Source organism: Bos mutus, chromosome 3, assembly GCF_027580195.1.
Source record: "Bos mutus isolate GX-2022 chromosome 3, NWIPB_WYAK_1.1, whole genome shotgun sequence".
NCBI lineage: Eukaryota > Metazoa > Chordata > Mammalia > Artiodactyla > Bovidae > Bos > Bos mutus.
Genome location: NC_091619.1, coordinates 29,171,466 through 29,197,881, shown reverse-complemented (window position 1 = coordinate 29,197,881; position 26,416 = coordinate 29,171,466). Strand labels below are relative to the sequence as shown.

The following is a 26,416-nucleotide window of genomic DNA, read 5'->3' as shown; positions in this document are numbered from 1 at the left end:
ACTTGACAGACTGATGCAAGTCAGCACCCATATGATAATAACCAGGTAAAGAATAGCATTTTGCTTAAACATTAAAATATTACCTAAAAATCAAATATAATACTTAACTTGCCATTTTTAATGATGAGGCTCTCTTCCATAAGTTACATAATATTTTCAGGTCTAATTTTGACATTGAATTTTATTAACGATTTAAATGGTTACCTGGTACTCTAGCATATTAAGTATACATAGTAATTTATTTAACCAGTTCTCTTTTGATGGATAATTAATTTTTTGCTAATATAAAAATGATATAAAAACTATGATAAACATCTTTTAACATCTATCTTTGTATATACCTGGCCAAATATTTCATTTTTAGAAGTGGAATGGTTAAAAACATATGCATCTTTTAAAGGACTTTGGATATATATTCCCAAATTCCTCTCAATGAGATTGTATTAATTCACATTTTTTCCGGCAGTGCAAGAGAGTGACTATTTCCCCACTTCCTTAATAACCCTGAGTAGGAAAATCCCATGGACAGAGGAGCCTGGTAGGTGGCAGTCCATGGGGTCGCTAGAGTCAGACACGACTGAGCGACTTCACTTTCACTTTTCACTTTCATGCACTGGAGAAGGAAATGGCAACCCACTCCAGTGTTCTTACCTGGAGAATCCCAGGGACGGGGGAGCCTGGTGGGCTGCCGTCTATGGGGTCACACAGAGTCGGACACGACTGAAGCGACTTAGCAGCAGCAGCAGTGTCAATCTTTGCTAATTTAATACATGGAAACTATCTCACTTTCATTTGTATTTCTTCAATTTCTAACAAAGTCATCTAATCTACCATTAAGCATTTATTTTTTGTTATTCATATATTTTCAAATACTCTATCCAGCCCTATTATTCCTCACAACCAATGTAATTCTAAGCTAAAGAGGAAACAGGAAATAAAGAAGAGGAAGGAAAATATTTACTTCCCTCTAAAACAAGGTTTAGAAATCATTTAGTATTCAATGGTTGATTTAGTATTTAACTGTTGATTTATTACAGTCTTCAAAAGTTCTCTTTAAGAATTCACGATATGCTGAAGAAATAACACAAGCAGTTAACAATTTAATCAAATTTATCTATTTTTCAAGTTAAATAATATTCTAATATGCTAACAAGCAGAAGGGACTAACTACCATTCAATCTAAGACCAGAGGTCAGAAATATAAATGCCTTGAGACCTTGCAAAACTAAAGTACATGCACTGTCTAGAAGAGAGAATCACAGTTAAGGTCTAACTGATTACTGCCAAGTGGAAATGTGGGTCCATATTTTTCAACTTAAAATTGTGAAGCTGGAGTTTAATGTTAAATAGCCTCTTGATTATATCTGTTCACTGTCCTAAACAAACAAATCAATAGAGTAAGAACAAAAATCTACTAATTTAGTAATTACTAATGACAACAACTATTTCTGCTTTATTGACTATGTCAAAGCCTTTGACTGTGTGGATCACAATAGACTGTGGAAAATTCTGAAAGAGATGGGAATCCCAGACCACCTGACCTGCCTCTTGAGAAATCTGTATGCAGGTCAGGAAGCAACAGTTAGAACTGGACATGGAACAACAGACTGGTTCCAAATAGGAAAAGGAGTACATCAAGGTGGTATATTGTCACCCTACTTATTTAACTTCTATGCAGAGTACATCATGGGAAACACTGGGCTGGAAGAAGCACAAGCTGGAATCAAGATTGCCGGGAGAAATATCAATAATCTCAGATATGCAGATGACACCACCATCCTTATGGCAGAAAGTGAAGAGGAACTAAAAAGCCTCTTGATGAAAGTGAAAGTGGAGAGTGAAAAAGTTGGCCTAAAGCTCAACATTCGAAAACGAAGATCATGGCATCTGGTCCCATCACTTCATGGGAAATAGATGGGGGAACAGTGGAAACAGTGTCAGACTTTATTTTTGGGGGCTTCAAAATCACTGCAGATGGTGACTGCAGCCATGAAACTAAAAGACGCTTACTCCTTGGAAGGAAAGTTATGACCAACCTAGATAGCATTTTCAAAAGCAGAGACATTACTTTGCCAACTATAGTCCGTCTAGTCAAGGCTATGGTTTTTCCTGTGGTCATGTATGGATGTGAGAGTTGGACTGTGAAAAAGGCTAAGCGCCGATGAATTGATGCTTTTGAACTGTGGTGTTGGAGAAGACTCTTGAGAGTCCCTTGGACTGCAAGGAGATCCAACCAGTCCATTCTGAAGGAGATCAGCCCTGGGATTTCTTTGGAAGGAATGAAGGTCAAGCTGAAACTCCAGTACTTTGGCCACCTCATGTGAAGAGTTGACTCATTGGAAAAGTCTCTGATGCTGGGAGGGATTGGGGGCAGGAGGAGAAGGGGACGACAGAGGATGAGATGGCTGGATGGCATCACGGACTCAATGGATGTGAGTCTAAGTGAACTCCAGGAGTTGGTGATGGACAGGGAGGCCTGGCGTGCTGCAATGCATGGGGTCGCGAAGAGTCAGACACAACTGAGTGACTGAACTGGACTGAACTGAACTGAATGACAACAGTCAAGAGAAATTTGTCACATCACACATATAGGCACATTTTTCTTTTTTTAATATAAAACTATAGATATAAATCATTATATTTATATGCGTATCTATAAAGATCAATATGGAACCAATAGTCTATTTCTTGACTATCACTCATGGATAAAGTCTAGTTCAGTCTTAACGGGGATTTTTCATACCTCTAGAAGTACTACATAAAACTTTGCAATGACCAAAATGGGACACATAATTTTAAGAGAATCAACCTCTAAAGCTTCAACTTTATATGACTCTTTACTGTGTCTGATCTAATTGAAGAATGTTCCTCTGATTAGCCTATGTGTTACGCTGGTTTCTCTTTCCACAGGCTCCTTGCCTCACCCTGCTCCTTTAAAGATATATTACCTATTCCTACTTCATAAAAGAAAAGCTTACTTTTCACCCATCCTGAATCTTTCCAAGGTGCATTGCCCTAGAGTGTAAAAATGTACAGGTGCCTCAGGAACAAGTTTGGGTTTCGGAGCAACTGTTTTTAATCAAGAAACCTATAATAGAGATTTGTGTCTTCACTTATTTAACAGGGAAGCTCAGTATTAGAAATACAAGGGGGTACCCTCATGGCTCAGCTGGAAAAGAACCCACCTGTCAATGCAGAAATAGAGTACTCTGGCTGCTGGAAGTTCTGAATTCAAGTATATTGTAGAGTGGGGAGGGAGTAATAATTTTTACCAGATCCATTTATCAGCACCCTTTCTCCCCTTACTATCAAGCATGCACTGTCCCTAAGGGAAGGTTCTCATAGCAAGGCAAAGAAAGCATTAGTAAGGGATAATAAAGGCAGTAGAATCTTGTTTTGGCCAAGTGATAAGCTCAAGGCAAGGCTCCAAGACTTACCTATCTTTTCATCTTAGAATCTGAATTCAGAAGAGAGATGGTTGTCATAGGGATGAATGCTAACATGTCTCTTTGAATTTAAAAAATGAAGTCAGACTTCTCTGTCAGAAAGTATGTCTGACTCAGTTGACAGGAATGACAATGAGAACTCACCCAGCCAAATAGGTTATATGGAGGACCTTTTTCAAAGCTGGAAGAGCCAAACATGTAGCTCTATGAATTTGACAAACATATAAAGAACAAGATTCCATTTAGAACTATATGGTCAAAAGAAACTTACATTTTTAACAAAAAATTACACAAAACCGTTCAGGACTGGGGGAAAGAGACTCTTGGAGGGCACAAACAAAATCTTGTGCGCACCAGAACCCAGACGAAAGGAGCAGTGACCTCACAAGGCTGAGCCAGACGTGCCTGTCAGTGTTTGAGAGTCTCCTGCAGAGGCATAGGTCAGAAGTGGCCTACTGAGGGGATGGGGCACTGGCAGCAGCAGCCCTGGGAGATGTGTATTGGCATAAGTCCTTTTTGAAGGTTGCTAATAGCCCTACTTTTGAAGAAAGTAGGGAAAACCACCAGACCATTCAGGTATGACCTAAATCAAATCCCTTACGATTATACAATGGAAGTGACGAATAGATTTAAGAGACTAGATCTGATAGAAAGACTGCCTGATGAACTATGGACGGAGGTTCATGACATTGTACAGGAGACATGGATCAAAACCATCTCCAAGAAAAAGAAATGCGAAAAAGCAAAATGGCTGTCTGAGGAGGTCTTACAAATAGCTGAGAAAAGAGAAGTGAAAAGCAAAGGAGAAAAGGAAAGATATATCCATTTGAATGAAGAGTTCCAAAGAATAGTAAGGAGAGACAAGAAAGCGTTCCTCAGTGATCAGTGCAAAGAAATAAGAGAAAAACAATAGGATGGGAAAGACTAGAGATCCCTTCAAGAAAATTAGAGATACCAAGGGAACATTTCATGCAAAGATGGGCAAAATAAAGGACAGAAATGGTATGGACCTAACAGAAGCAGAAGATATTAAGAAGAGTTGGCAAGAATACACAGAAGAACTGTACAAAAAAGATCTTCATGACCCAGATCATCATGATGTGATGAGCCAGACATCCTGGAATGTGAAGTCAAGTGGGCCTTAGGAAACATTACTACGAACAAAGCCAGTAGAGGTGATAGAATTCCAGTTGAGCTCTTTCAAATCCTAAAAGATGATGCTGTGAAAGTGTTGCACCCAATCTGCTAGCAAATTTGGAAAACTCAGCAGTGGCCACAAGACTGGAAAAGGTCAGTTTTCATTCCAATCCCAAAGAAAGGCAATGCCAAAGCATGCTCAAACTACTGCACAGTTGCACTCCTCTCACATGTTAGTAAAGTAATGCTTAAAACTCTCGAAGCCAGGCTTCAGCAATACGTGAACCGTGAACTTCCAGATGTTCAAGCTGGTTTTAGAAAAAGCAGAGGAACCAGAGATCAAATTGCCAACATCCACTGGATCATCGAAAAAGCAAGAGAGTTCCAGAAAAACATCTATTCCTGCTTTATTGATGATGCCAAAGCCTTTGACTGTGTGAATCACCACAAACTGTGGAAAATTCTGAAAGAGATGGGAATAGCAGACCACCTGACCTGCCTCTTGAGAAATCTGTATGCAAGTCAGGAAGCAACAGTTAGAATGGGACATGAAACAACAGACTGGATCCAAATTGGGAAAGGAGTATGTCAATACTGTATATCATCACCCTGCTTATTTAACTTGTATGCAGAGTACGTCATGAAAAACGCTGGACTGGATGAAGCACAAGCTGGAATCAAGACTGCTGGGAGAAATATCAATAACCTCAGATATGTAGATGACACCACCCTTATGGCAGAAAGTGAAGAAAGACTAAAGAGCCTCTTGATGAAAGTTAAAGAGGAAATTGAAAAAGTTGGCTTAAAGCTCAATATTCAGAAAACTAAGATCATGGCATCTGGTCCCATCACTTCATGGCAAATAGATGGGGAAACAATGGAAATAGTGGCAGACTTTATTTTTGGGGGCTCCAAAATCACTGCAGATGGTGATTTCAGCCATGAAATTAAAAGACGCTTACTCCTTGGAAGGAAAGTTATGACCAACCTAGACAGCATATTAAAAAGCAGAGACATTATTTTGCTAACAAAGGTCCATCTAGTCAAGGCTATGGTTTTTCCAGTAGTCATGTATGGATGTGTGAGTTGGACTATAAAGAAAGCTGAGTGCGAAAGAATTGATGCTTTTGAACTGTGGTATTGGAGAAAACTCTTGAGAGTCCCTTGGACTGCAAGGAGATCCAACCAGTTCATCCTAAAGGAAACCAGTTCTGAATATTCATTGGAAGATCTGATGTTGAAGCTGAAACTCTAATACTTTGGCCATCAGATGCTAAGAGATGACTCATTTGAAAAGACTCTGATGCTGGGAAAGATTGAAGGCAGGAGGAGAAGGGGACAACAGAGGATGAGATGGTTGGATGGCATCATCAACTCAATGGACATGAGTTTGAGTAAACTCCAGGAGTTGGTGATGGATAGGGAGGCCTGGCATGCTACAGTCCATGAGGTCACAAAGAGTTGGACACAACTGAGTGACTGAACTTAACTGAACTGAGTAGTCCTACCACAGAGCCTGTAGACTCCAGGAATTGGTTGCCTCAGGCCAAACAACTAACAGGGAGTGAGCAGCTCCTTATTGCAAAATTCAGGCTTATATTGAAGAAAATAGGGAAAACCACTAGGCCATTCAGGTATGACCTAAATCAAATCCCTTATGATTATACACTGCTGTCATGTCTGACTCTTTGCTACCTCATGGACTGTAGCTTGCCAGGATCCTACCAGCAGAAAATTGGATTAAAGATTTACTGAGCATGGCCCTGCCCACTAGAGAAAGACCCAGTTTCCCCACAGCCAGTCCCTCCCATCAGGAAGCTTGCACAAGCCTCCTGTCTTCAGCCATCAGAGGTCAGACAGAAGAAACAAGAACTATAATCCTATAGTCTCAAAAATAAAAACCACAATCACAAAAAGCTAACCAAAACGATCACATGGATTCACAGCCTTGTATAACTCAATAAAGCTATGATCCATGCCATGCAAGGCCACCCAAGATAAACAGGTGATAGTGGAGAGTTCTGACAAAATGTGGTCCACTGGAGAAGGGAATGGCAAACTACTTCAGCATTCTTGCATTGAGAATCCCATGAACATCATGAAAAGGCAAAAAGATATGACAGCAAAATATGAGCCCCGCAGGTCGACAGGTGTCCAATATACTACTGGGGAAGAGCAGAATACCAGCTCCAGAAAGAATGAAGAGACTGGGCCAAAGTGGAAATGACACTGAGTTATGGATGTGTCTGGTGGTGAAAGTAAAGTCTGATGCTATAAAGAACAATATCACATAGGAGCCTGGAAGATTAGGTTCATGAATCAAGGTAAATGAGACATGGTCAAGAAGGAAATGGCAAAGTGAACATCGACATCTTAGGGATCAGTGAACTAAAATGGACAAGAATGGGTAAATTTAATTCAGATGACCATTATATCTACTACTCTGGGAAAGAACCCCTTAGAAGAAATGGAGTAGCCCTCATAATCAACAAGAGTCCAAAATGCTGTATTTGGGTGCAATCTCAAAAATGACAGAATGATCTTGGTTCATTTCCAAGGCAAACCACTCCACATCACAGTAATCCAAGTCTATGCCTCAACCACTAAAGATGAAGAAGCTGAAATTGACTGGTTCTATGAAGACCTATAAGACCTTCTAGAACTAACACCAAAAAAAATAAATAAATAAACAGACGTCCTTTTCATTATATGGGATTGGAATACAAATGTAGAAAGTCAAGAGATATCTGGAGTGACTGGCAAGTTTGGTCTAGAGTATAAAATGAAGCAGAGCAAAGGCTAACAGAGTTTTGTCAAGAGAATGCACTGTCATAGCAAGCAGTCTTTCAACAACACAAAAAACAACTCTACACGTGGCATCACCAGAGGGTCAACACTGAAATCAGATTGATTATATTCTTTGCAACCAAAGATGAAGAAGCTCTATACAGTCAGCAAAAACAAGACCTGGAGCTAACTGTGGTTCAGATCATCAGCTCCTTACTGAAAAATTCAGGCTTAAATTGAATAAAATAGGGAAACTACTAGGCCATTCAGATTATGATTAGACAGTGCTCAGTCGTGTCTGACTCTTTGCTACCTCATAGACTGTATGTAGTCTTCCAGGCTCCTCTGTTCATGGGATCTTCCAGGTAAGAATACTGGACTGGATTGCCATTTCCTTCTCCACCTGGATCTTCCCAACCCTGGTGTCAAACCCAGGTCTTCTGTGTCTACTGCATTGCAGATGGATACTTTACCTCTGAGCCACAGGGGAAGCCCCAGTGAAAGTGACAAACAGAGTCAAGGGATTAGATCTGGTAGACAAGAGTACCTGAAGAACTACAGACAGAGGTTCATAACACTGTACAGGGCATGGTGACCAAAACCAACCCCAAGAAAAAGAAATGCAAAAAGGCAAAGTGGTTGTCTGATGAAGCTTTACAAATATGAGGCCTTACAAATAGCCAAGAAAAAGAAGAAAAGTGGAAAGAGAAAAGAGAAAAGGAAGTGGAAAAGTAGAAAAGAGAAAAGGAAAGATATATCCAACTGAATGCAGAGTTCCAGAGAATAGCAAGGAGAGATGAGAAAGCCTTAAGTGAACAACGCAAAGAAATAGAGGAAAATAATAGGATGGGAAAGACTAAAGATCTTTTCATGAAAATTGGAGATAGCAAGGGAACATTTCATGCAAAGATAAGCACAATAAAAGGCAGAAGAGATAAAGAAGAAGTGGCAAGATCTTAATGACCCAGATAACCACGATGGTGTGGTCACTCACCTAGAGCCAGACATTCTGGAGTGTGAAAGTGCCAACTCACTGGAAAAGACCCTGAAGCTGGGAAAGATTCAGGGCAAGAAGAGAAGGGGGCAACAAAGAATAAAATGGTTGGACAGCATCACTGACTCAATGGATGTAGTTTGAACAAACTCCAGAAGATAGTAAAAGATGGGGAAGCCTGGCCTGGTGCAGTTCATGGAGTCACAAAGAGTTGGACATGACTTAGCAACTGAACAACATAAAGTGATTGGGATGATTAAATTAGTATCTTTATATAAATTGCTTAGAACAGTGCTTCATATATAATAAGTATTATACAATTGTTAGCTATTATTAATGAAACTGCTTAAGACATCTGCAACATCAAAGCTATTCAATCATTTATAATTCCATCAAAGAATAAATATTAATATTTACAGTATACCAGGCAGTGTGTTAGATGATAAGGATTCAAAGATGACAAGTATAGTCTCTTATTTCCAAAGTTTCATACATTATTAGGGAGGACAAACATTAAAGCAACATCATAATATTAACAAATAAGTGTTCACAGTTGAATAAACTAACTAAAATTATTATACTGAGGTTTGGACTAAGTACTGTTGAACTGCAGAGAAGATCAGAGAAGGCTTCCCAAAGAATAATACTTTTAATTTTGAAGGATAAAAGTAGAAGCATAGATAAGGTGGAAAAGGGCAAAATAGTTGTGATAAAGATCCCTGTCAATCAGTCGGACACAATTCAGCAACAAAACAACAACTTTAAGCCAAATATTTAAGAGTCTCCATACTCACTTCTACAGAAAAGATTAGAGAGAACTAAACTCAGACACTTCTATGATCTTCCACAACTTTACAGTGTTTCTCTGAATTATGACTAGAATAAAATATACCCAATTTTTCTCCGCATGCTGTGCCCCAATGTTTAACTCTGCCTTACTCTTTTTTTTTTTTAAATGTATGATTTCAGGTGTTAATTTCCCCAACCAAAACTGGGTACACTATTCTCTGCATAAGCCATTGTTGGATTTGATCTGAAAGGTTTTTTAAGTTGTAAAAGAAGCAACTAATTTGTATAAAATAATTTAAATTCTGTATAAGACAAGAGACTATAATAATAACCTAGTTTACAATCATAATTAGTTTCAATTTATTCTGGGTTTCTTATCAATGATACAAACGACTCCAAGCCAAATAACTCTGTATAATAAATTACACTAAAAAACTTTGAAAATAATTTTAATGACTACTATTCACCCCAAGAACAGATATGACACATACCTGTATCTGAAGGACGTAAAAAGTCTGTGTCACAGGTGAAAAAGGTCTGATGGTCCTGAGCTGACAAATTCATGTCATAGTATGTAAGTGGCTCTTTACCAGTCACCCAAGTGTATCTTTACCAAAATACAAGAAAATATGTAAATTGAACGTGAGAGAGCATCAATCAGCTATAATAGACACTACTTAAAATTCAAAATTTACTACTACAAATTTTATTTAAGGACATTTCAAAAGCTTATTGTAATCAATAAAACAAAAGAGATAACCTACACAAACTACTTAGAGTACAATAATAAAACATCTAAAACCAAAAGGGAAAAGGCTAGATTATTCAACAAACAGTGCTTCAAAATTGAATCTGAATGGATAAAACAATTTGACTGAAACATATACCTCATTAAGTATACTTAAATTCTCAGTGAATTAGAATTAAATATGAAAAGTAAAACTACAAAGAAGCTAGAAGAAAACACCCTAAAACCCTCAGGAATTAATAGCAGATAACAAGCTGGCTAATAAATTAAAATAACTCATTTTTACTTTTCACCTATAAAATTGGCAAATATATGTCATCAAGAGTGAAGTGGGATATCGATTCACACATATTCCTGTTATAAATTGGTATTTACATTTCTCTTCCCAGAAATCAATTATGAAGTATCAAGAGTCTTAGCGCCACAACTACTGAAGCCTGCATGCCTAGCGCCTATGCTCCACAACAAGAGAAGCTACAGCGATGAACAGCCTGTGCGCCGCAAGGAAGAGTAGCCCCTACTTGCCACAATTAGCCTGGATGCAGCTATGAAGACTCAGCGTAAGCAAAACTTAATTAATTATTTTCAAAAGAGGCTTAAAAATATTCACATCTAGTTAGAGGATTGGCAAATGGAATTCCATTTTACCACTCTACTTTTGCTTATTTTTGAAATTTTTCAACATAAAAAGAAGAAAAAATTCAAAGGGAAGAAAAAAAACTGTTCACACCTTTTGACTCAGTAATCCTAGTGCTACAAATCTACCCTAAGAAAATAATCATATATGTGAATAAATATTTATATATAAAAATATCCTTCTAGAGTAATTGTTAACAGTGAACTATAATCTGTAAGTTATATATGGTACCTCTACAATAAAATATAGTACAACTGTTAAAATTCACGTTTTGAAGAAATTTTGTGGGAAATTCACATATGGTGAATTTCATATATTATGATGTTCAAGTTTTGTTTCTATATACACATATATAGAAGAGAGTCTTGATGGAAACACTAATAGCAGTTGTCTCTTCATGGTAGAAAAAGGTGATTTTTTTTTTTTACTTTCTTTCTATACATCTCTTTATTTTCCAACTTTCTATGAATAGGTATGTATTTTGCAATCAGAAAAGGCATTTTAAAAGCACATTATATATATATGATCAAAGATTTTTAAGTTATTTAATAAGTTGTCTTGCTATTTAAAGTTTTTAGCTATTTTGCGAGAAATTATCATGAAGAAAAAAGAAAAAGCAAACACTTGTTCACTTAGCAAAGTTTGGTACACATTCTAAAATCATAAAAAAATTTAACAATCTATATTAATCCCAAAATGATTTGAAGCAGTTAAAAAAATATATGTATAGTATCAATAACTTAGGGCTTCCCTGGTGGCTCAGCAGTACAGAATCCACTTGTAGTGCAGGATATGTGGATTCAATCCCTGGGTCAGGAAGATCCCCTGGAGAAGGAAATGGCAACCCACTCCAGAATTCTTCCCTGGGAAATCTCAGGGACAGAGGAGCCTGGCAGGCTACAGTCCACGGGGGTCACAAAAATCAAACACAACTTAGCAACTACACAACAAAACAACAAATCAATAACCTAAATTAGAAGCAAATTTTAAAAGACTCAATAAAGTAAAACAAGGATTGAGCCATAAAATGGCCCACAGCAAAGAGTTCTATAAATTTGCTAAAGGTGGGCTATAATACAAGTCTAAGCTTCCCAGAACCACACAATAATTACCAATGCATTTTATACTTTCCCATTAAGAAAGAAGCATTAAGAGTTCAAAAAGAAGCATTAAGAATTCCTTATCCTGGGCTTCCCTGATGGCTCACTGGTCAAGAATCCGCCTGCCAATGCAGGCATGGGTTCAATCCCTGACCTGGGAAGATCCCGCAGGCCACAGAGCAACAAAGCCTATGCACCACAACAGTTGAGCCTTTGTTCTAGATCCCAGGAACCACAACTACTGAGCCCATGTGCCACAATTACTGAAGCTTGTGCACCTAGAGCCTGTGTTCCACAAGAGAAGCCATGACAATGAGAAGCCAGCACACCACAACTAGAGAAAAGCCCACGCAGCAACAAAGATCCAGCATAGCCAAAAGTAAATAAATAAGTAAAATTATAAAAAAGAGTTCCTTATACTAAGATAAGAAATTTCTCTTTAAGATTTTCATGAAGTAGATACTAGATAACAAGAATAATAGCCTAAAAGGTTTTTAATAAACACAGTGAGAAGTTCAAGGACCTGTTTCTTGCAAAATCCCTTAATATAGGCTAATTACATCTATCAGAAAAGGCTAGCTTTGACTTCCCAGGATGTGACTGTTCTACACTATCAAGTACTTATGCACAGGGATTACTGCTTAATCATTTTGCATCCCCGTCTTTTTGTACAACGTCCACATACAGTAGACATAAACTATTTCTTGTTCAATGAATTAAATGACATACCCCATGCTATTCCCAGGTAAAACACAGCCCCTTTCCAAACAAATAAATTTATCTTTTGTCATAAGTTTCAAAAGTTTTCTCATTTAGAGTAAAAACCAGAAGAGCAATGGACACAATAGTGTAGCCAGGGAATGGCAATATAAAATACAATATAAAAATAGTATACCCTGTACTGTTGCACAAATGAAATTTATATTCACATTCAGATTGATATCTTCTAGTAAACTGTCAAATAACTGTCAAATTTGAAATTGAGCACATATGCACAGGAATATGCTGACATTTATAATTTTTCTTAACCTCATGAATTCTTTGAAAAGGCTTTCTGTCATAAACCAAGGACCAAATGTACACTTATTATATATCACAAACATGGCTTGAAGCAATGTTTCTCATGATAAAAGTAAACATATTCAAGATGCAGAAAATTAAACTCTGGGCTAATCATTTTACCTTATGATATATCCGTAACTCCAACTAGAAGAGCTATGATAATCTGTAATCTGTAATTATGATATATCTGTAAAAATAAATGTTTCCATAATACTTTTACTCTAAAACCAATGCCACAATTATACTGAAAGCAAAATGTAATACCTCCTATATTCTGCTCCTCTGAAAAGATTTAGAGGATTTCTCCATACTTTACATTCTAAAAAAAACAAAGAGAAAAAGGGGGAAATTAAGACAGTTTAATCTAATGTAGTTAAATACTAATTTAGCCAACATGGTAAGCATAATGCTGGCCACGTATAACACAAAGATGAATAAAGCATGTATCATCCCTGCTGTCATGCAGCATGTAATCAAATATAGTTATTCCCTTATTTCTGCCTCCGTAGCCTTTGGTCCACAATTCAAGTATAGCACTTACCATATTACAAAGTGACTATCTGTTTGGTTTTCAGGTTTCTCCCTTTAAAATACAAGCTTTTAAAACTTTGTTCATGTTTGTATTTCTAGAACCTACCACAGAATCTGAACTAACTTGTTTAACTGAATTACATGTGGCATGAGAATCAGTTATGTAAACTATCACCTAAACTGTGTGCAAAGTGCTATGGTAGAGAGCTGTTCTGGTCTAAGAATAAAAAGGAAGTGATTAAGTTTGCTCTGGAGAAATAAGGGGAGACTTTGGAAAGGAGGTGACATTTAAACGTTGTTTTTGTTGTTGTTTAGTCATTCGATGGACGTGAGCCTGAGCAAGCTTCGGGAGTTGGTGATGGACAGGGAAGCCTGGCGTGCTGCAGTCCATGGGGTCGTAAAGAGTCAGACATGACTGAGCGACTGAACTGAACTGAGTCACTAAGTCATGTTGGACTCCTTGCAACCTCATGGACTGTAGTGCGCCAGGCTTTAAACTTGAATCCTTTAAACTTGAACCACTGTAAAAAATGAGTAGAAGGTTGCCAGATGAAGAACATTCTAAGAAGTAGTATTAGAAAATCACACAGCATAGTTCAATTAGAGTACATGGAGGAAGATTAAAGTACACGGTAGAAGGTGAGAGGGCTGCCGTGATGGCTCAGATGGTAAAGAACCTGCCTGCAATGTGGGAGACCTGAGTTCGATCCCTGGGTTGGGAAGATGCCCTGGAGAAAAGAAAGCCAACCCACTTCGGTATTCTTGCCTGGAGAATTCCAGGGACAGAGAAGCCTGGCAGGCTATAGTACATGGGTTGCAAAGAGTCGGAGATGACTGAGTAACACCTAAGAAGGTGAGGAGAGATGTAAATGAGGCTACAGAACAGACTGGGGGAAACTGATGAAGGCGCTTATATACTACATAAAGAGCTTAGATATTGTTCTTAGTAAGAAGCCATCAAATGTTTATAAATAGAAAGATAACAAATATCAGGTCTCTGTTTAGATCAGCAGTTGTCAAAGTACCATGCATGGAACTGCAAACTAACAACACATTTCATAATAAATGAGAAGGCATTATTTGCCTTTTTAACTTTTTGAGTGAGTGAAGTCGCTCAGTCGTGTCCGACTCTTTGCGACCCCATGGACTATAGCCTACCAGGCTCCTCCGTCCATGGGATTTTCCAGGCGAGAATATTGGAGTGGGTTGCCATTTCCTTCTCCAGGAGATCTTCCCAACCCAGGGACTGAACCCAGGTCTCCTGCATTGTAGGTAGACGCTTTACCATCTGAGCCACCCTGAGAGTGAGGGCGTCCTTAAATTTTGTGCCCCAAGCATCTGACTTGCCTCACACTAGTGCAAGTCCTGCAAAGTCGGGCTGACGGTACAAAATCAATGGTTTGTAAAACTGCCAGTATTTTAAACTAGTAGTAATTGGTTCCTCACCCCTAATCTAGTAAACAGGCAAAAAAATATGAAAGTTGTCTTCAATATAAGCAATTGTTTTTTGAGCTGAACTAACTTTTTTTTCCGTGGAGTATCACTTTTATCTGAAAGAATCACCAAGAGACAACTTTATGATTATTCAGATAAATACCTAGCAGACATTTTTCTGAATGGTGAACAAAGTAGGTCTGCCAAATTCAAGGAAGAAAAAACAGTACTTGCTGCTGATGATAAAATTTGAACTTTCAAGTACACATTGGAATTTTGAAAAACTTGTATTAGTTACCATGAACTTGACAATTTCCCAATACTTAAAGGCTTTTCTGTGAAATTAGTGGTGATATTAATAAATCTCATTTTTAAAAACTAACAATGTATCAATATTTGGAAGACAAACATAACTAAGGGAATGAGTATTTTCTAAATGAACAATGAAAGACCCATTCAAAATGGGACACCAAGGGATTTTAATGTAACAGAACACGAAGAGCTAATTGGTATAGCATCAGATTCCATACTCCAACTAAACTTTAAGAAAGTATCTCTCAGTAAATTTTGCTGTTGTATTAAAAAAGAATATCCACAACTTTCTGAAAAGGTTATTAAACTATTCTTCCCTTTTCCAACTATGCATCTGTGTGAGAACAGATTTTCTTCATAGATGTCAACCAAAACAACATTTCACAACAGGCAATGCCAGAAGCAGATATGAGAATAAGCTATTTTTTTTTAAGCTAGATAATAAAGAGATTTAAATGAATGTAAAGCAATGGCAGTCTTCTGATTAAAATTTCCTATTTGGGGAAATATAATTATTTTTCATGATATGTGTATTAGCTCAGGTTGCCCTAACTAAATACCATAGGTTGGGTATAATTATATTAGAGGTTAGAACTTCAACACATGAATTTGAGGTGGGAGAGAGACACAGTTCAGTTCATAGAAATATGTTAACATGCAATGGGTTTCTGTTATTTTTAAAATAATTAATAAGTATTGTTAAAATTTGTTTCAATTTCTAATATGGTAAATACTGGGCATATAATCACTATTTAAACAAAAGCTCTGTGAGGTACTCAGTCATTTTGAAGAGTATAAAGATTCCTGGTTTGAGAACCACTTTCTTATAGTAAGGGGAGAGAATGTGCTAAAAGGAGAAGTATCATAGGCAAGGAAACTAGTTAGGATGCACAGCAATAATCCAGGAAAGAGATATTTAAGGCCCAGATACGGGGCAATGAATGCTGAACTAAAAGAAGGTAGAACAGAGTCAAGGTAATTTTTGAGGGGAAAACAATGAGGGTCAATAGTCTGGAGAAGAAAGGGGAAATAAAAGAGCTATTATCTAAAACAATTCAAAGGTTTCTCTTATGGAAATTAATAGATTTTAGGATTGTGGAGAGTATCTATTGAAAGAAAATTAGCAGCTTCACTTTGGACTGTAAGCTTAGGATTGCTGAGGGACATCAAAGGTGAAGATTTCTAGCAGAGTTAGAAATGTGAAAGTGAAAGTGAAGTCGCTCAGTCGTGTCCAACTCTTTGCAACCCCGTGGACTGTAGCCCACCAGGCTCCTCCATCCACGGGATTCTCCAGGCAAGAATACTGGAGTGGGTTGCCATTTCCTTCTCCAGGGGATCTTCCTGACCCAGGGATTGAACCCAGGTCTCCCGCATTGCAGGCAGAGGCCTTAACCTCTGAGCCACCAGGGAAGAGATCTTGAGGGCAGAAATTTAAAATTGGCTCTCCCAATATATATGTCTATGGAAGACAATATTATAGAATAAGATGCAGATACCCAGGGAGAGAAAGTGGAACCAAAGAACTTTGACTCAGTCTCACAATAGGGTGTAAGATCGTATAATGAATGCATTATTGTTATAATTATTTACAACTGGACTATGACAGATCTATGTCATATTCATTTTAACATGCCTTATTCTTGAGAGCTTGTTTGGAGGTTCTAGCAGGGGAGCGCAGCTACTCATATATCCTTGACCAAAGACCAGTCCTCCTCTCTCAGGGATGGTCATACAATTCCACCGAGCACGCAGCTTTGGGAGGAATGCACATGGAGCAGTGAGGGAGGAAGGGGACACCTGCCTAGCCAGCCAGATAAGCTGAATCAACCCTGGTGACCAATGGGGTGACAGATGTCGCAACCAGATCACCCTCACATCCAAAATGCCTTATTCTTAAGAGTTCTATAATTATTTTATGAAAGGGGAGAAAGGAGAAGAGGAAAGAAAATTACCAGTATTCCTTCCTGTACTTCCTGAATGGCTGTCAACCCCATCCCTACTAATCCTGGTCAACTCCCACTCACACTTTATGGCTCAGTTTAAATGGTTCTTTCTCAGAAAACTTCCCTGACCACACATAAAAAGTGCCATCAATTTCACTCAGGTAGTATTTTTCTACTAAACTAATATAAACTTCATGTTTGGTTTACTGAACAAATGAGACATTATGGCATTCTACAGAATTAACTCATTTGTATTATTACCATATGATTTTAACCTACACCAAATGAAAGTGAAAGTGAAGTCACTCAGTCCTGTCCAACTCTTTGAGACTCCATGGACTGTAGCTTACCAGGCTCCTCTGTCCATGGGATTTTCATACCAAATGAAAGGAACAATAATCCAAAAATGTCACTTCTATTTGGCTTCAAAGATTTTATTTTCCTAATTGTATAATTACTAGATACATATATACGAATGGTCTACAATTTAAGTATGACAACATAATATTCATACATTGATAATAGATTTTGATGTCTTTGTAAATATACTGACAAGAAAAATATTTTTCCTAACTTCGCTCTCTTGGCTGCTGTTGCTGCTAAGTCACTTTAGTCGTGTCTGACTCTGTGCAACCCCATAGACGGCAGCCCACCAGGCTCCTCTGTCCCTGGGATTCTCCAGGCAAGAATACTGGAGTGGGTTGCCATTTCCTTCTCCAATGCATGAAAGTGAAAAGTGAAAGGGAAGTGGCTCAGTCATGCCTGACTCTTCGCGACCCCATGGACTGCAGCCTACCAGGCTCCTCTGTCCATGGGATTTTCCAGGCAAGAGTACTAGAGTAGGGTGCCAACTGCCTGCTCTCTTAGCAGAGATGGCTAATTGTCTCTGTTCTCTCCTTTATCAGCAATAAGATCCCCTTATCACCTGGGCACATGTACATTGAGAAAATGATTACAATTTCTAACCTCCCTTATACCTAGTTCTAGCCATTTGATAAAGATCTGACCAGTAGAAAGTAAGTCAAAATAGTATGTAACACTTCTGGGAAGAATCCTTGGCTGCTATGGGGAAAGTGTCTTTCTCCTGGCCTGTTCTCCTTCCTCCTGACTAGAATGTGGACATGATGGCTGAAGCCAGAGTGACTGTCTGGGAACACAAGGAAAAACTGCACAGGAGATGGCAGGCTAATAAAACAGAAGGAGTCCAAAAAAAAATAGGAGTCTAGGTCTCTGATGATCATTGCTCTCCATATCAGCCATTAAACCTATATTTAAAGGAAAGACAAACTTCTATTGTTAAATGTTTTCTATCTGCCACGGTCAAACACAATCTTAACTATACAGCTCTGAAAACACATTTCATTTCACCTGACAAATTCTGCCTGCTGGTTTCGCTCTCTCTGTTGTTGGAAGGAGAACCTGGCTCTGAAATGCTGCTTTCTGTTCCTCCCATCAATGGTCGCAAATGGCTTACAGAAACTTGCTCAATAAAAGATGTGCCATGCTTATGAAAGTACCACCATTCAAATATCTGTGACAAAGAGAAAATATCTTTCATTTAAAACAGAACTGATCAGCAGATATGAGCTCAAGTCAAAACATTCTCTCAAGACGTTCCTGTTTAATTCAGTCTTTTAAATGTACTTTCCTTCCAAAAAACAAACCAAATACAAGATTCCCTGATAACACATACCAAGCCGAGGTAAAATGCCTTTTTGTAGCTTTTTTTTTTCTTTTTATAGCTTTGTCATACAATTCAGACAAGCTTAGGCAACACTAGAAGAAATGTCTGTAAATAAAGCATTTAAAAAATAATAAGTGTCTAAGCTATTAATAATATGTTACAATGTCATTTTAGTCTATCTGTAGCACAATTAAAAGAAAAATAATTTTGAAACAACTAATATGATGTGCTTAACCACTAGACTAGGGTTAGAATTCCCACAGTGACTCCCAATTCAGCTATACTTTAGCTGTGTGTTTTGTATAAGTCACTTATATTCTCAGAGCCTCAACGTCCTATCCAGCAAATATGGTTAACAAGAATTAGAAGTTCCTCTGAACAATAAAATACTAATCCAGTATTTGGCAGTACTATTAATGTAGGTTAAGAGTCAAGTTGCTTCCCATATTGAACTATTTAAAAATCAGGATATTCCTTTCTGTTTCCACAGTTTATCGCTATTATAAGAGGAAATCTAAAGCAGCTCTCTGTGTTGAATTAGCAGAGTGTTTCATATTTGGATACTCCAGCCTTTTCAACTCCCTTTGCTGGCTTCTTTGGGTGTGAGCTTTAAACGACATGTCCAGAGGGAATTTTTCCTGATTCCACAGAATGGAAAACTATTTTATGCGCTCCCATAGGCTCTTTTTTTCCTTTCAGAGTAATCTTTGTACTCGTAATAACTAAACAACTGGCTTTGCTGCTATTCTTCAAGCTCCCAAGCACACCTCTTCAGGTAGAAATAACACAGCACAACTAGCTTCCTCATTTCAGGTGGTAAAAGAAATTATAAATAAACTTTGCTAATAAAAACTCATCAATATTTCAAGGGTAATGACACAGTTCAACCTTTAAAATGTTACTTGAATTCCTAATTTTTATAAATTTAAAACTCTGATTTGAAAAAAGTAACAAATTTTAAAAATTGTTTTACATATTATATGTTATGAATCAATATTATATATATGTGTGTGTGTGTGTGTAAGTTTTCTCCCCTCCTTATAAATGAGAAAATTAGGACTCAATTCATGTTACTTGCCCAAATGGCAGAGTCAAGATTCAAAACTACATCTGCTGGTTCCAAGATCAGTGCTTTTTCCACTATATCAGCTGTTTAAAGATATTTTATCTCCTTTATTTAGATTTTTATCAGTTCAGTTCAGTCGCTCAGTCATGTCCCACTCTTTGTGATCCCATGGACTCCAGCATGCCAGGCCTCCCTGTCCATCACAAACTTCAGGGTTTACTCAAACTCATGTACATTGAGTCGGTGATGTCATCCAACCATCTCATCCTCGGTTGTCCCCTTCTCCTCCCGCCTTCAATCTTTCCTAGCATCAGGGTCTTTTCAAATGAGTCAGTTCTTTGCATCAGGTGGCCAAAGTACTGGAGTTTCAGCTTCAACATCAGTCCTTCCAAAGAATATTCAGGACTGATTTCTTTTAGGATGGACTGGTTAGATCTCCTTGCAGTCTATTCTATGGCAAAATATGCTAAATTATGAAAAGGATTTATAAATCAATAAATTTGAGGCTTTTAGAAACAGAGTTTTCATCCAGATTTCCTCAACAATTTTTTTTAAGTCAAGAGAAAAGTCTCTTTTTCATCTTTAACAAAATGGTAAAGTGTCCCTATAGAAAAAAAAAAAAAAACTCCAATACAAATGCTATTATTTTTACATTTCTACTATAGTTACAGAGCACCACCTAGAGATGAGAAAAAATTCAGAAAAATTGCATTCACCATGCATGCCATAATACTTCTTAAGATTTTTATCTGTAGCAGTATTTTTCCAAAGTTGATACTAGGAAACACTAGCTCCTAAGGATATTAATAAAGATTACAAAATTTTTAAAAATCTTTTTAAATTAAAAATGACAGCATGGTTAAGTAAAGCAAGAGAAAGCTGAATTAAACAGGTTTTTGTGTAACTTCTTAGAATAACATGGCCAAAATTCATCAAGTGCTACTATGTTGTTACAAGTTTTCACACACATTATCTCATTTAATCCTCATAACAATGAAACTGATACTATTTTTTATTTTTTTTTGCCAAGTCAGGCAGCTCATGGGATCTTAAGGTTCTGGACCAGGGATCCAACCCGGCCTTCAGCAGTCAAACCTGGGAGCCCTAAACCAATGGACCACAAGGGAATTCCCAAGTTGATACTACTATAATCCCCAATGTATAGATGAGGAAATTGGAGCTTTAGAAAAGTTAATTCACTTGCTCAAGAAGTCACACAACTAAAGTGATGGTTAGTCTAGTTTCCAAACTCTACTCTTAAACACTCTAGAGAGGTAAAACACTCTAGGCAGGTAGACTATAAGCCCAGTTCAAGACACATAAATTTTTAGTCTGCTCAATGTTGCCAGTATTAAAGTACTGGAAGACTTAAGATAAAAACTTTATATTCAGGTTTTCTTGAAATCATTTGAAAAAACTGAAAGTTCTAGTAATACGGTCTGCAAATCTACATGGCAACAATTATCTTTAGCCTTTTCTAGAAGGAACATAGCCTTTTCTAGAAGGAATATGTACTGTCCAGATTAGAGTCTTCAAAGTAAATAAAAATTTTACTTTTTACACTCTGCCCATTTTACTCATTTTTGTTACTAAGCCAAGTTTCCGAGCATTTACCTGGGGAATTCACCTCCCACTAGACTCCCCACAACATACAGTCTTTTATATGCAAATGAATACTACCAATCTCTAAAAGTAGAGAGGAAGTTGCAGCGTTTTTTATAATGCTTTTTCACATTTTAAGAATGCTAATCTATAAGTACTTATAATTATAACCACTTAAAGAGATTTGATTTTTAGATAAACACCAAAGCATGAAGGAAATGGAAACTACTTACAAATATTAGTCCTGATATCAAAGAAGATGTCCCTGTAAGTGCCACATAGAATTTGGGTGTCAATGAATTTAAAAATACTGTCACTGAAAAAAAAAAAAAAAAAAGTCAAAGTTTAAAAGTACTGAAGTTACAAATATGTAGGTGTCTTTATGAGTTGAGGAACATACATAGATTAATATCTAGTATGAGATTCATTTGAGAAAGCTGTAATTTTTTAAAAAGCTACTTTGCATTCTCATTGTATTGTATCTTAAAAATGCCTTCCCACATGTAAGGAGATCATTTAGCTTGCTGTTGAGAATAAAACCAAGAACATCATAATTTAGACAAGACCTTTTGCAGTTGCACCACATATATTACAAAGGAGGATTAAAACGATTTCCTAATTATTTTGGTGAGATTCAAATCAGTGTTTCAAATTAGAGGGAAGGAAATAGTGTAGTATTTGACAAGTCACCAGGAGAGGCAAAACAGCCCAAAGAGAAACTAAGCAAAGCAAACCAAGTGCTTCCTATATCTGATTCACTGAAAACCTGGACCAGACTCTTCACTTCAAATAATAATCTCATAAATACTTTGGGTTTTAGAAAGAAATAAAAATCTGTAAAGTCACTGACTCTCATCTGAATGGCATATCTAATTAATATGTGAAAAAAAAAAAGATAAACTCAATGAGTAACATTTCACTGAGCGTACAAACCACTAGTGAGCACTTCATTAACCTGTAACAGAAACACCAAATTAGCTTTTTCAAACAGTCTAGGAAGGTCAATTTATCTAGCTTGTTTTAGTGTGTTAGTTGTATATGGATTTACATACTCGGTTCTTAAAAGGTCCAAAGTATTTCAGAACATTATCTCAGTCTTTCATATTATCTCACAGAATAGAAAACCGAACACTTGCCTTCTCTTTCTACAGAAAAATAAAACAGCACTGACAGTCAAAATCGTCACACAATAGAAATACTTCCATTTTAATTTGAGGTTGCCGATTTGTAATGACATAGTAAGAGGCCCTGGCTCCCATCCACTCTGACGCGGCTACAGCTAAAGAGTATTTGCAGAATCCAAGGGATCGTCACCTCTGAGATGTCTTAGATGTCTTTGGGTCTTCAGTCCACACAAGCTCTCTACGAATGTTGAAAGAAACAACTAAGGAAAGTACCCACTACTGTTTGTCGCTCTCTTTCTCTTTACTTCCTGCACTGTTCTATTTTATTACTCAAGATAAAGTCTAAAACAGAGAACGGACAAAAATACAACGGAAACTATTTCTTGAGAAAGCTATTTTAAAACATGAGAATAGTTGGCTAAGATCGTGGTGTTTTCTCTTAGATGTTTTGTTGTCTGGGTGTGGATTATCTCAGCTGAGTGGCGGGAGACTCAGAGGGTGTGCATCCAGGTCTGAAATTGCTCTAATCTGCCCTATCACCTGAAGCCTACAGCTTGTCAGGTGGTTTCTCCTAGGGCGCCAGAAAGCACACGATAGAGGGCGGATCTTAAGAGTTCCGGGAGGAGCCGGCGGCTGCAGCTCAAGTTTGACAATCAGCTGCGGCCTCAGAGAAAAAGAATCCACTCGGTCGCTTAAACTAACTCATTCTCCGAGGCCCTCCAGTGATAAGGAAATCTCTGCCCTTTGGCCTTTGCCCCCGACACCTCTAACAGCCCCCTACCCCGCACCGCCGCCCGTCCCCGGGGAGCTCTGGGCCTCTCACCCGCTGCTAAATTCTCACACAGCCTCAGCGGGACCCTCAGAGCGTAAAGCAGCCCCAGCCCCGCCACGAACCACAGTGAGGCCCCAGTGCCCGCCAGACCAGCCCGCAGCCGCTCCCTCCAGCCCAGCGACGGGCTTAAGCCGGGAGCAGAGGCAGAAGGAGACGCCGCAGCAATCGCTGCTTCACCTAAGCCGTCACTGTCCGCCATCTTGCCGCTCCCGCTGGCGCCGGGAGTTGGGAGGGGAGAAGGGCAGGAAAGCGGGAGTCGGGAATCCTGGGATAGTGGCGGACCTAAAGTTGGCCTCCGTGAAAACTGATAGTCCCAGGGAACGGGGACGAAGATCTGAAAAGTGGAGGAGCGCCCCAGGACTGAGCTACCTATTCCTTCCGAGGGAGGGAAAGGGCGGATGGCGGCACCTATTTTGGAGGAACTGAACTGTGACCCCTGGAGTTAAGTGTTTTAGCCTCCAGACGAATGAGGGTCGCCTTCCACCCCATTCCTAGGGTTGAAAAAACCACCAACCGTTCCAGAGTCCGAGCAGCACTAAGCCCTTTGGGCTCGGCTGTCATGGAGAGCACTGATACTGGGAAAATCTACAGGTGTAGCGACAGCGATTTGGTCGGCTGGAGTTCGGGCGCCAATACCAGTCGAAACACTCTCCCAACGTCCCATAGATGAATAGGGAAATGGCTGCAGCTCTGGCGCCAATACCAGTCGAAACACGCTCCCAACGTCCCCAAGATAAGTGGGGAAATGAGTGTAGCTCAGTGAGAAAGATATTAGATTTAAAATTAAAGTTAGCCGACTCCGCGGGTGCCGGGGCCCGGGGCCATCACCCCCGTCCGTAACTGACATGGCGCTCTCGCGGTCGGCGTTTCCGGGCGGGTCCTTCGGACGGCCCTCGCTGTGATTCCATCACTCGGCTTTCTTCCCAGCCTCCCTCGCGCCAGGGCCGGGCTGGGCCAGAGCAGCCCAAGATGGCCGACTTCGAGGATCGGGTGTCGGATGAGGAGAAGGTAAGGGGTTCGCCTCTCTCTCTTGCCTCTTCCCGGGACAGGGTAGGGAGGCCCGACCTGACTGCGGTGGGAACCCCGGCAGTGCCCCCAGGAGAAGGAAGCTTCTCGGTCCGTGCCGGCGTACGCTCTCCGCAGTCGGGACGCTTCGCTGCCCTTTTAGGGGCTTTCCTCTGCCTCACGGTGGCCCCAGTTCCCCATTCCTCAACTCTTTTACTCCTGGGCCTGAGGCACAACCCAGTGGTCTTCCTGCGAGAGAAGAGACTTTCCGTTATTGAATTGTGACTGTGGACCCTTTTTGTATTTGAGAGAGGGCGATGGTGATGTCGCGACGAATCAAGAAGCAATTATTTGACCGCCTTTAGCTGTTGGGGCTCACCCCATCCCCCCATTTTTAGATATGATTGGGGCTAGTTTAGGGCGAGTCACTTCCTGGTCAGGGTGGCCTCTTAACTTCCCTTTTGCTCCTCCTTCCCCAGGAAGTGATCTTGCTGTCACGACTCCTCGACAGGGAGAGGTCTCTAATATCTTGGCCACCTATCCTCCTACACCTCTTTTTCCACATACTACCGGCTAAACTAACTCGCGGTAATAAATGTGTAAGCCTCAGAGACATTGGCCTCAGAATCTGAACACGCTTTTCTCTGTAACATTCCTTTGGTTGTATGTATACGGCCCCCGCAGTGACTCCGTCCCTTGCGTCTTTTGACGATAATTTTTGAAAATCAGTTTTCGATTTTTTTCTTAACAAGATTAGCCAACGAATTCTTTCTTTTTTAACTCGAGAAAGGTTTTCTGTCGCACATAAACTTAATGTTAACACATGCAAGTCTGGACAAAGCTTCCTGCCTTTTTTCGTGCTCCACTGTGATGTCTTTGATTATAGTTGAACTTGTCAATGTGTAATTTGTATGCTTATTTCTTTAAAAGTGTCTTAAAAGAATATTCCACCTTAGGTGGAATAATTTTTTTCCTGACAACTGCAAACTTTTCATAACAGTTTGTCAGGCTTTTCAGTAAATAGGTTAAAGATTTTAGAACTTGTGAATATTACAATGATTTCACAACATAATTCGTAGTAGGACAAGGCATTTCCCACAGTGACTCTTACAAAATGTATACCTCTGAATGGTCTGTAAATGTATCTGGGTTTTCTTGGACTGTTTATGATCCAAGAGTCCTCTGTATGGAATAACTTGATATATCATATACACCATGCCATTTTGAAATGCTGAAGAAAGCGCTGAACATTCACAAGCCATTGAACAACACTTAAGAATTAGATTTCCTCTTACTTGGAAATCGATTCTCATAAATGTAAGATTTAGCGGGGCAAGGGCATTTTATACTGTATGTGAACTTAACGCTAGAGAGAAAACTGTTAATATAATAAAGTGTTTATTCTAAAGGCAAAAAGTTATAATTCAGATGAAGTTAAATTACAGTGAAAATCATGGGATAGCAAAGCATTTGTTAGGCCAACTGATGGTCCACTTAAGCAGAATTTCACTAGGAATTTAAGATGATAAACTTTGAAGTTTACCAGTGTTGGGTTTTTGTTTTTGACACAGGGTTAGAATGCCTTTTTAATTATACTTGGAGGAAAAATACATACTTCGAAGTGTAAATTAAGATGTCTCTGGATATTAACAGTGTTGAAATTAGTGACATTAAAAAATAGCCTTAATTTTATAGCAGCAGATGTGTGACCAGTTTTCTCTTATCTCCCAGCATACTTCTTTTGTAGTTTAATTTTAATAATGACATAGCAAGCAAATCATAATTAGTAAGGTAAATCTACTGCCCAAAAAATGTTGATGAATTTTATATTCAGTAAACAGGTTTTAGATTAACTGCATTGTCTTCATTAGAGTAGATAACCAAGAATAGCTGATATAAAAAAAAATCTCATGTAATAAATCCATATGACTGAGATTACTGAAATTTTGTTAGATTCTTTATTCCTAGAGATGAACCGATATGCATTTCTCTATTGTGGATCAGTAGGTGAAAATAAAGGGTTTTGACTTCAAATATTACTTCCATTTTCCTTCAGCTTTATACTTGACCTCTTTTCCTCCAGGCCTTTTAACTGAATTCAAGAACTGAAAAAGTATTTTCTTGAAAAGACTTGTTGGTATGACTACCTTAGCATTCATAAACAAGATGCTTGTTGTACAAAA

General features: G+C 38.6%; 2 protein-coding genes across 19 annotated transcripts in view; one reads left to right on the top strand and one right to left on the bottom strand.

Annotated features, from left to right (window-relative positions):
- Window positions 1–24,044, bottom strand: part of ST7L (suppression of tumorigenicity 7 like) — a 147,269-nt gene extending 123,225 nt beyond the window's left edge. For 5 of the 18 annotated variants that reach the window (XM_070367484.1, XM_070367485.1, XM_070367483.1 and 2 more), the window contains exons 1-6: window positions 23,220–23,456; window positions 22,587–22,634; window positions 21,506–21,588; window positions 18,289–18,451; window positions 12,965–13,019; window positions 9,645–9,760 (exon numbers count right to left, since the gene is read on the bottom strand). In XM_070367484.1, coding sequence (XP_070223585.1) covers window positions 9,645–9,760; window positions 12,965–13,019; window positions 18,289–18,451; window positions 21,506–21,588; window positions 22,587–22,634; window positions 23,220–23,427 — 673 coding nt within the window. In that variant the 5' untranslated portion in view covers window positions 23,428–23,456. Of the gene's footprint in view, window positions 1–9,644; window positions 9,761–12,964; window positions 13,020–18,288; window positions 18,452–21,505; window positions 21,589–22,324; window positions 22,382–22,408; window positions 22,635–23,219; window positions 23,465–23,742 lie in introns of those variants that run through there. The other 13 variants (XM_070367491.1, XM_070367492.1, XM_070367495.1 and 10 more) reach the window with 13 other exon arrangements.
- Window positions 24,045–24,074: 30 nt separating this feature from the next.
- The window catches only part of CAPZA1 (capping actin protein of muscle Z-line subunit alpha 1), a 44,341-nt gene continuing 41,999 nt past the window's right edge, over window positions 24,075–26,416 (top strand). The window contains exon 1 of the mRNA XM_005887089.2: window positions 24,075–24,236. Within this exon, the coding sequence (XP_005887151.1) occupies window positions 24,198–24,236 (39 nt within the window). The 5' untranslated portion in view covers window positions 24,075–24,197. The remainder of the gene's footprint in view (window positions 24,237–26,416) is intronic.